Source organism: Phaseolus vulgaris, chromosome 3 (genome assembly GCF_051622355.1).
Source record: "Phaseolus vulgaris cultivar YP4 chromosome 3, ASM5162235v1, whole genome shotgun sequence".
Classification (NCBI taxonomy): domain Eukaryota; kingdom Viridiplantae; phylum Streptophyta; class Magnoliopsida; order Fabales; family Fabaceae; genus Phaseolus; species Phaseolus vulgaris.
The window spans coordinates 16,724,082-16,735,303 of record NC_143500.1 but is presented as its reverse complement, the minus strand read 5'-3'; the positions used below and the strand labels follow the sequence as shown (position 1 = coordinate 16,735,303).

Genomic DNA, 11,222 nt, shown 5'->3' with positions numbered 1-11,222 from the left:
CTAGTTGAATTTTCACTTTCTTTAGAAAACATATCTTTTTCAAAAGGATTAAGTTTCATTTGACCTTGGATCACAAGGAGTGGATTAACAAATTCAACTACTTCTAGACACACACACAACCAACAACAAGGATCTTCATGCATTCCACTTGGATTTGGAGACATCAAAACACCTTGTTCAACAAATTCTTACCTTTTTTCTTAGAAATTCATGCATACAAAGGTCATTTTGTGGGAAAAAAAGGAAAGATATGAAAGTTTGGAGTTAAGTTTGAAGTGATTTGATATTCTAGGTTAGGTGATCATAGAATTTCTAAGATGTTTCAAATTCTTGTTGCCTTAATCTTTAGGGATCAGTAGGTAATGGAAGTTAGTTTTGTTCTAACTTCCAATTTAGGTCAGATAAATTTATATTAATAATATGCATTTTGAATTATTATCCTTACAAGTGAGAGACAATAAGATGAATTTAGTAATTTTTAAAAAAAATTGGTTTTAAAGTGTTCTATTGTTACCTACATGAAATTGGATTTTATTTGTGAATTATGAGTATGGTTTATCATTTTGAATTATTGTTATATTATATTGTTTTTAAAGCTAATTTAATTATAGGTTAGATTGATATATCAAATTTTGAATTGATCTTAATAACACCAACATTGAATTAGTTAATATTTTATGTTGATTTTGGATGCGTTGATATATTGAAATAGATTCTCTATGACAATTATAAATTTAGGATTTTAGATGTGATTTACAAGTTATTTGGTTGTGGTCCTAGTTGCTACATGTATTGACTAGGTTTTATTTGAATTTTGAGAAAAATTTGACATGTACATTGCTTTTATCTGTTGTGGGTGAAAAAACCAATATTGATGTTTTTCTAAATTTTATAATATAAAACTAAATCGGTTCTAAAGAGACACATGATAAATTGGATTCAATATTTAAGGTGTTTTATAAAAAAAAAAAAATTGAGGGTTTGGGAATTTAAAAACACAAAAGGTAAACGGTGAAACAAAATTAAATGTCAAAAGTAAAATTTCATAAAATTAAAAAATATCAATCCTCATATACAAACAATCAAATAATCTGAAAATCATAGTTCTCTAAAGATTAGAGTCAAGTTTGAAGAGTTAACTAATTCAATTAATCAACTAAAACGAATTATACTAATTAAATATCAATATCATTCCATCCAACTATCAAATTAAGATTAAATTGATTTCTAATTTGAATTCAAATTTCAGAAATGCAAATTGATATCACAAAGATAAAAACATAAATTATGGAAGAGAATAACAAACTCATTTTGTGTTGTTTAATGTTGATTATGTGAATTAATCATTATAAATTTAGTTCTCCATTAGAAAATAACTAAAACACAACAGAACAATATAAAAAAATGAAAATAGATAAAAAAAATGAGAAAAACTAAAACCCTAAAAAAATTGTGCAAGTAATTTTCATTTATGTTTTGAGCAACAGTAGAACTTAAATAGGTCTTGAACTTGAACCTTAATTTTGTAAACTCTTAAATCAAACTCTGTAAGGACCGAGAAAAATAGTCTTAGATTAGAGGTGGTACAATTAAAATGGTACCTAAATGTTTTATTATTAAAGTTAAAAGAGCATATAAATAGAAATTTAGTTATTTAGGTTTCATTTTAAAAGAACCATCATCTCTCTAAAAACTCCATTTTCCTTTCCTTTGCCTTATCTCTAAGATTTTGACCTCCTCGCTCATCAGTTTGACGATCGGAGACCGCCATTATACTCCTGGCAATGAAGACTATAAGACTGCTCAATCAGAATCTTTAATAGAGTAAGTTCATTTTTGCTCTTTCTTGAATCAAATTTTGAACTTGTTAAGTTTGTCTTTATTTAGGCTTTGCATATGACCCTTTTAGCTACAAGGTTAATCTCGGTTAGCTTAGGGTCCTAGTGTTATAGTTAGATTTTTTATCATGACTATGTGGTGCAGGTTCATCTACCCTTGAGCTTTTGGTAGGTTTGGAGCTCTTAGTGAGCATCTGCTCAAGTTTAGGTAAAGGAAGCTAGTTTAAATTTTCAATAGAACCTTAGGCTAAAAGATTTGGATGTGGGGATGACGTGGTCACCAATTTCAAATTTTATTTGCAGGATTGATTGTTTATGAGTAATGCACAATATTGATTGAAATAAAATGTGAATATGTTGATTTTGATATGGATGATTTATGGTAGATGCTTTTGTTTGAATATGAAAATTTGGTTGATTTATATAGTTGATGTAGTGTAAGTTACTTTTGAAGTGAAATGAGTTATTGGAATATTTTATGTTTGACTATGAATGATGAAATTAGGCATAATTGTGTAGAATTCTCTACATATCTCACTAAGGCGAGCAAATTCTTGCTCAAGTAAGAATAAAATAGAAAGATGGGGTGCTCTCGAGTCCATTTTCACCCAAGCGAGAAGGAATCTCACTCAAGCGAAATGGGGTAAATTCTGGGGTTGCTCTCGGGTTTACTCTCACTCAAGCGAGAGAAATTTTGCTTAGGAGATACTCATTCACACTCAAGCGAACAAATTCTCGCCCAAGCTAAGCTCTGTGTAAAAGAAAAAACTTAAAATTTTTATTTTTGCTTTTGAAAGCCTAGTTTAGTATTGCATATTGTTTTTAAGTGAAAATTCTAAATTTTATTTAAAAATATGATTAAAGGAACTTAGAAATGTGTTTCAGTGAATTTTGAGATATATTTGGATTGTTTAGAAAAGTTTAAAATATGATGAGATATTAAGATGTTTATGCACATGGTTGTGTAGTAGTATGACAGGTGCATGTCTCAGGATTCTAATTTCAATACACGAGTCTTCTGGAAATAGAGTCAAGTGTCTATGTGTTGTGAGTCAGTAGAATTCTGACATGAGAAAGATGAATTGTGAAATTTTGATAGACACTTGATGGTTATGTGGAAATGCATGAGAATTTATGGCTTTATGTGAATATTTAAAATTATATTTATATATTATTTTATTTTTAATAACTAGCTTACCCTTTTGCTTTGTTTTATGGTTGTTTCTTTAATATGTAATGATCGTGTATTTACACCGGAGCAGATGATGTTACATGTGATAGAATTTCTCAATAAGAAGTTGGTGGAAATATTTATTTTAATTTGGATATATTTTGAAACATTATATGAAAAAGTTGTAAACATATTTATATTATGTTTATATATTTATTTTGATATTTAATGTAAATTATGATTATTAGATATAAGAATATGTTTATATATTTATTTTAATATTTAATGTAAATTATGATTATTAGATATAGGAAAAATATAGGAATACTACAAACTCAACGATTCTCTTTACAAATTTTCAACAAATCTGTCTCAACTTATAAAAATCGTAAAAAATAATAGAGAAATCTAAATCCAACAATACATACGTACTTTAAATCCTTATAAATGTATGATGCAATGCAACCAAAAATTATGTCATGGTTGAAATAATGAACAAAAGCCATATAAACTAAAAATAATAAATTAAAGCAATTATGTAAAATAAATCTAATTTATCACCAATGAAAAAAATAAACTAAAAATTGAAAATAAAATAAAATAAAAATTGCAATCAGTGACAAAATATTATTATCATGCATGTATTATACATGTATAATGATATGATAATACTTTAATTTGGTTTAATTTAGTTGACGTGCATAATTCACTTATCAAAATACTTTTAGTTGACAAATTTGAAAAGTAGTGGAAACATTTTAGTGAAAATTCTTGATGAAATTTCAAAATTCGTTCAATGCGTTTTTTTAAAAAAATAAAATTATGCATGTGTTATTTAAATTAGTTGAATTTTGATAAAATTAGTATGATTGTTAAATTGTTGTATATTTATGTTTGTGAAATAAATGGTTGCTAAGGAGACAACTTAACTCGTGTGTTTTGAAATAGTATATATTGAATTATAAAGTCATTAATTATACGAGATATTTAGTTTTCTCTCATATTCAAATTATATAAATGATGATATTATTTTATTTTATTTTATTATCAGCAGCAATAGAAGATGATATTATAAATAAATCAACAAGAAGTGGATTTTATACCTTGTTACATATCACAAGAAGTGTTAATAGCTATCATAATTTTATTAACTACTTTGTAAATAAATAGATTCTAATTTTGAGTAGATTTTGACCAAAGGTCCCTCTCCAAACCTCTAAATTTTTCTGAAACCTAAATTGAACGCAAGTAAAATAAAAAGAATGAAAACTTAACATCAATTTATATACTCATTATTGTGTCAGGATAAAGACTTTTGAAAATAAATAAAATGATGATATTATATTATTTTTACTTTAAGAAAAATAAAATGTTACACTAAATAATATAATATAATATGTAGACACTTTCTTTTCAAAATTTCTTTCTTTCTCCTTATTTCTTATTTATTGTGTGTTAAACGAAGAAAGAAAATGTTTGAGTTTATCGAAAAGGATGCGGAAAAGGATATTTAACTTTTTAAAAACAATTAAAAGACAAAAGCTGAAATTGCCTCCTTGTTTTGTCTCTCAATCCAAATGGTAGGACAGAAAGTTGAGAACCCATTCTTTTCAAAGCAATGAAACAAAAAGTCCATTTATGGGACCCTTAGCCAGGAATTCCATCTTATCTAAAACGATTTGAATTCTCGAATATAAAAAAAAAAAAAGTTATTAGTTGTTATCATTACATTATAAATAGTTGTCAATAATAAATTTATTATTATTCTTAATAATCATTAAAAGTTGCTTCTTTAATTATTTCTACAATATAAACATTTTATACTGACTATATGTAACTATTAAATTTTATAAGAAAAAAAAAACAATGTCATGGAGAACACAGTTTATGTATATTGTCGGTGTCAAAAGTTTTACACGATCAACTAATTAAGAATAATTTATTGATATATTATATTAATTATTATAAAAATTAATGAACTGTTATTTGATAATTTGCAAATAGATCTTACTATAAAATAGTTTGTGCAGTTATCCAATTATAATAAGACTCACTATTATTTGTATGTCTCCTTATTTTTTTTTCCTTTTATAACATCAAATTATGAATTCTTTTATTTTGAGGTGATTTTTTTTTAATAAAATAAGATTATTTTTTTTAAAATATGTATATGAGAATATGTATCAACAAGACATAATTTTTTTATATTTTAAAAATGGTGTTGTATTAAGATGATACACTTTATTATAACGAATTGAGTTAAGATAACACGATTTTTTTATATTTACAATTTTTTTTAAAAATAACTTCATTTTAATAAGAAAAAAAAAGGGAAAAGGGGTTAATTGTCCACTTTCCTAATAATTCTGAAACTTGTCTATCTGTTTTGATATGCTTGATGAGGCATTTAAAGAATTTTTAATAAATATGTATACATATATACAGGCTACAAATTTAGGGAGTCCTTTTAGCGAGTGAAAATAATTTACCAAATAATCTTGCTCTAACCCATAATAATAAAGAAGTACATATCATAATACTAAATAAACATATCAAACTTTATAACTCAAAAAAAAGTTGATACTTTCATTATTAGTTTCTAAAATTCAAAGTACTTGCCTAATAGGTTTAAAATAAATTAAATATATCAATACTTATTAAGACTGAATTTCAACAATACACTATTAATTATACTTTTTAAAATAAAATATGTACATTAACTTATTATAAAATATGAAGAAAAATGTATAGTTATTTTAGTGACTTTGATAGTTTATCTCCACATTTTTCGGTTATTATTAATACAAACATTAATTTTTCTTTTCTCCTTTGGTTTATTTGATTTTTCTAATGATAATTACCTTTATTTTGTGTTAGTGGAAGTATCAAGGTTCGTCTCCGAAAAGCTTTATTTTATTTTTAATGGTTTCCTTGTTGTTATGTATATTTGGAATAATCGAATATATAACCGAAGAACCTTAATTACCAGATATAAAATAATATAATTTTAAAACATAATTAAGAATATAAGAAAATAATTTGTATAAAAATAATTTAAAACATTTTTATTAATTGTTATAGATAAAAAAAAATTGATTATAATAATAATGTCGCAATAAATATTTTTCATTGACCTCACCTTAAGCCGATATTTTCTGTGATTGTAAAAAAATGTTAAATTTTGACCATTCATTGTATTATTCAAATTACTCCTCTCACTCAGGTATAAAAAGCTCCCTCACTGGTATAAGGATTTTATCCAGTGACTTTTTCAGTTGGAGAGATCCTAACCCTTAAATAGATTTTGTTGATAAAAAACGTCCTTTAATGTAATGTGGATTTTTTTTCTCATGCATAAAATTATTACACTTGAGGATCTGGTGTTTTTCTTAACATGAAGGGATCCATTCCCCCACCCTACCACACACATGTTAAACAGTAAAGGAGAAGGCCAAAATGAAGAAGTAATAGAAGAAAATTGTCATACAGAATAGAGTAAGAATATCCTAGTACATTTTATAAACCAGCTGGTAGCTAAACCATTCTAACACCAGAAAGCCATATGCTACTGCATGTAGCTCATTTCAGTAATTTATTTATTTACGAATTACATAAACTAAATGAAATTTCAGAATGGAAAGACTGGAATTTGTGTTGAATGTTAGTCTCATCTTGATGAAGACTAAAAGAACTATAACAATAGACAATTATATAAAAGTAAAATGTCACAATGCAACTAGCCACCTGACACAATCCGAAGCTCAAGCAAGATCTCGCGGTTCAAGAGCAGCAATTTCTCTTATAACTTGAGCTTTGTCAGCTTCAAATTGTTCATCCTCTACAAAATCCCAATAAATGTGAGATCATGGGAACACAATACTAAAAGTAAAAACAATTTTTTGAGAAATAGCATCACTTCCTTACCTTTAGCACTTTTTAAGTCACCCAAAAGTCTAAGAAGCTTGCTTCTGTTTGCCACAAGTATGCTGATGATATCAGCTGGTTTCTTTTGGTTAGCAACAAATAGCTACATGACAATAACAAATCAATTTAGAGAAGCAAGATTTGGGAGGTATTAAGTTAAGAATAACATTTCAAAATGTGGACCAATATGTAACTATTACCTTGAAAACATGAAATGCTTCCATCTGTATGCTCTTGCTTGACTCCTGCAGAAAGATATCAGCAATGACCCATTAAATGCTTTTACAAACATAACTAAAATTCTGAATTTTCTGTTCAACATTAAAATATATAGCCTGGTCAGAAACTCAACAATGATCATATCAATGTTTGGCAATTCCTACCATTTAGACAGGTGGACCAGTAAGAACTCACTTTAGTATTTTACTAAAATTAATACATTTTCGATACTATCATAATAATATTTTCCTTTTTTTAGCTTTTGTGGGGAAGGGGGGGAGGACACAAGAAAGGCAGGTGAGAAGACAAGTCATGAAGTTTTAAAGAAAGGACCATACTCGTAGGAGATTCATTAAAATCCTTAAGTTGTCTCGTGAGCTGACATACTGTGTCATTACGGCTGAATTTGAGCGATCAAGTAACATATCTCCCAGCACCTGCAAAAGAGGGATAAAAAAAATCACTCAACAAATATACATGAACTGATTCAATTACAGAACAAGAAGTAAAGTAGCAATAGATGACATATAAATTATAATAGCAAAGAGTAATCATCCTAGATATCAGCAGGGGGGAAACAGAACAAGACAATCATTGCAAAAGAAAGGTAATTTGTTGACTGCATGAGAAAGCTTGTTTATTTTTTTCACAATTATTAGTTAAATAAACTCAAACCTACAATAACTAAACAAGTAAAGATTTATGTAAACATTTTCAAGAGGATAATCTCAGAATCACATACTTCTCATTCTAGCATTATCAAATTACAGTTGAGATAAATAATAAACTTAGATCATACCTTGACAGCTTGACGCCTTGTAATATAATTGGAAGATTCCAACAGCTTCGAGTTATATTCATCAAAAAACTGTAATTAACCACAATGACTATGAGTAACAATGGGTGATAACTATGACTAACATATAAAATATCGTCCCCTACCAAGACAAACGTTAAAAAGTGGCAGCTTTAAACTAGATTCGAAGATCCCGGTGGGTAAACACACTTGCATGGTTAATATTCAAAAAATAAATGTGGCTATGCATAGAAGAGATAAGCCAATACAAAATAAAGCATGTCAAGATAAACACATAGGCTTTCTAATAAAATCTATGCAACTAACAGAAAGTATTGCCCCCCTTCTTAAAAAAACGTTAAAAAAGTGGTTGCTTTAAACTAGATTCCAAGAATAGGGCGAGTAAAAACACTTGGATGGTTAACAATCATAAATAAATGTGATCATGTATTTACAGCTGCTCTAAATTGAGAATGTGCCCATCCAGCTTATCCTTGAAATAAGTTTTATTCAACATTTTAAGAATTATTTTCTCTAGTAGCAAGTTTCGTACAACTTAAACTTGAAAAAATAATTACTCATTTTTCAAACTCCCTCTGAGAAACATGTCAATGTAAGAGTTACCGAATAACTAAAATCCTATCTAAATGTGACCCTTTAGTACCAAACTGCTTATTATTACCAGAAAAAAGCTTCACAAATCAAGCATTCCACCAATGACTCTAGCACCAGGAAGAATATGACAAGTGAAATACATACAAGTGTGTAAACTTAAAAAATCATCTATTTTCTATTTAAATTGAGGGAGTGGCAAGGGGGAAGGGTAACCTACCCACTCATAATTCTTGGAAAGGAATTCAGCAACAGTAGATTTATGCCTCATCAAGAGCTCCTGCAGCAATATGACATGATATAAGTTTCAACTTTCTCTAAAGAAGGGGCATGATACCAAAAACGAAAAAAATACCTTAAACGTAGCTCCAGCATCTGCAGCTATGTCAAAATTTGGAAGTTGAATGTAGTCAAAAAACTTCTTCATATGAGGTGAGTCCAGAACATATCTGATATAAAGAAAATAATTACAGCACCAAAAGTCACAACTCATAGAAGTCATACTAGAAACAAATATAATGCATAGGCTGTCTTTGATTTTTGTTCATATATTTATGCTTCAGTTTCTTATGAGCTACCTACACAATACCATTCTCGTGTAGCAAATAACATATATGGTAGTATTGGAATCAATAGCACCACAAATATGACTACAAGATATAAAACTCTTCTAACATGACCCAAAACCATGGCCAAATTATTGTTTCCACCAGTGAACATAAACTTCTTTAAATTTGAATCACAAAAGAAAACACAATTGAATCTATTTGCTCCTTCCCCCTTACTTTGCAACAATCTGGTGTCTTATGCACTCTCTCAACATTGCACCATAGTGCAAAGCCATGTCCATGTTTTCATAGCTACAAAAGGAAACAATAGTTTGTCAATAATACCGTAAAAGAGGGAGAGCGCAATTTTACAAGGATCACAACAAGAAACAGAAGTCACATGATCACAGTAAGATATGAGCACAACAGTACAGACTTTCACCTAAAAAAACAGATAAAATGTAGCAATCAAGAACGATTGACTAGAATCAACTATCACCACAAAACTAAATTTAGACGACTTGATCAAAATAGCGAGTCTACGTACTGACTGGAAAGCCTGCTAGAACAATTAAAAAGACAAAAATGAAGAAACAAAACGTTGGTCCAACAGTTGCAGCTTACCCAGTTATCAGTACATCCATGAGATCCAAATTTGTCTCCAAATAATCGGACGCGATGAGCTTAGACTGAACCTGCTGCCTCTGTAAATTCGCAACAATTTGAGTGGCATCCTTTCTAGCCTGCAAAAATTCCATCAACGCAAAACAAAAATCACCGAAAGAATTGAAATAAATAAATAAACAAATGGTGACGCCTGGTATTGAGCAATTACCTCCAAGTTCAATTTGGGAAGACACTGGATAAGGAGGCGCAAGGTGTTTTCCTTGAAGAATTCCTGAGTGAGCTGCGCACAAGCCTCGGGGACCGGTTCGGATTCGCTGTTCCCATAGAGGATTGACTTCATCTCCCGGAGGTTTTTGGTGAGTTCGGCCATCTGCAGAAAAAGAAAGAGAAAAAGTGGAAATGATAGGAGCGGGAGAATGAGAGATGCGATGATGCGAGGGAGGGTTGAAGATACCTTGTCGTCATCGCGGTTGGTGAGGCGGAGAAGATCTCGGGTTTGGCGAACGATGTCGGAGGGAGTGCGGGGCTTTGACTTGAAGAGGCTCTTCATGGTGGGGGAATCGGGAGGGGAATAAACCACCGCCTCCGACGAAGAGCCCCTCCTAAGCCCCTTGGGTTTGGAGGCGCACACTCCTATCTCCGCTTCTTCTTCTTATTCTTCTTCTTCTTCTTCTTCTTCTTCTTCTTCTCTTACCCTATTCGATTCCGATGTTCAATTTTCAACTTAGAACGTTACTTCATTGACGTCCCTCTCCTCTCCCCTCACGTGAATTCACGCCTTTATCATTTTCCTCTCATCATCTTCATCCCTTCGACCGTCTCATTCATCCCTTCATCCTCACTCCTTTTCTTTTCTTTTCTCTTTTCTTTTCTTTTCTTTTCTTTCTGTCTCTTTCGATATTTCCCTTCCCTGCCGATTTCAACAACCAAATCTCAAAACAAAAAACAACCCTCCCATCCATACGTGATTCATGCGCCTCTTCCTATATTCTCTTTTTTATTTATTCAAAATCATAAATTATGAAATTATGTCGATTTGCCTTTCTTCTGTTTTGAAGGAGGGGCCGAAATCAGGAAGTGGAAAAACAAAATAAAGTAAAAAAAATCTGATTATTTAGGTTAAGGCAAAACGTCCCAAAGTAGATAAACTATTTTTTTTAATATTTTTTTGAAAAATTGTACATTTTGATTAAAATGACCAAATTACTCACAATGTCCGACTTTTTAAAATATTTTTAAAAATTTGTTTGTGTTTTATTTGTTATAAATGTCATTATAAATTTCTAATAATTTTAATTTTATTAAATTAATATATAATATAAATTAATAAATATTATTATAAATTTTACTATATACATAAACTAAAACACTAATTTAGAGTAGAAAATCTTATAATCTTATAACAATAAAAAAAAACAAACAAAAATTAGTGTTCTGTTTAGGTTTATCTATCATTTATAAGTAAAAATTTTGTTAATAAATTTATT

The 11,222-nt window shown here is 29.2% G+C and overlaps 1 protein-coding gene across 2 annotated transcripts; it reads right to left on the bottom strand.

Annotated features, from left to right (window-relative positions):
* Positions 1-6,466: 6,466 nt before the first annotated feature.
* On the bottom strand, positions 6,467-10,865 carry LOC137806761 (putative MO25-like protein At5g47540). 2 transcript variants are annotated; one of them, XM_068607033.2, is made up of 11 exons: positions 10,190-10,865; positions 9,944-10,105; positions 9,733-9,851; positions 9,346-9,420; positions 8,916-9,009; positions 8,781-8,840; positions 7,952-8,020; positions 7,491-7,589; positions 7,134-7,178; positions 6,934-7,036; positions 6,467-6,847 (listed from the first exon to the last, which is right to left on the bottom strand). In XM_068607033.2, the coding sequence occupies exons 1-11, from the start codon at positions 10,283-10,285 to the stop codon at positions 6,771-6,773; spliced, it is 999 nt and encodes a 332-aa protein (XP_068463134.1). In that variant the 5' UTR covers positions 10,286-10,865; the 3' UTR covers positions 6,467-6,770. The 2 variants fall into 2 exon arrangements, with proteins under 2 accessions (XP_068463134.1, XP_068463133.1); XM_068607032.2 differs by having other exon boundaries at positions 9,944-10,704.
* Positions 10,866-11,222: the final 357 nt, after the last annotated feature.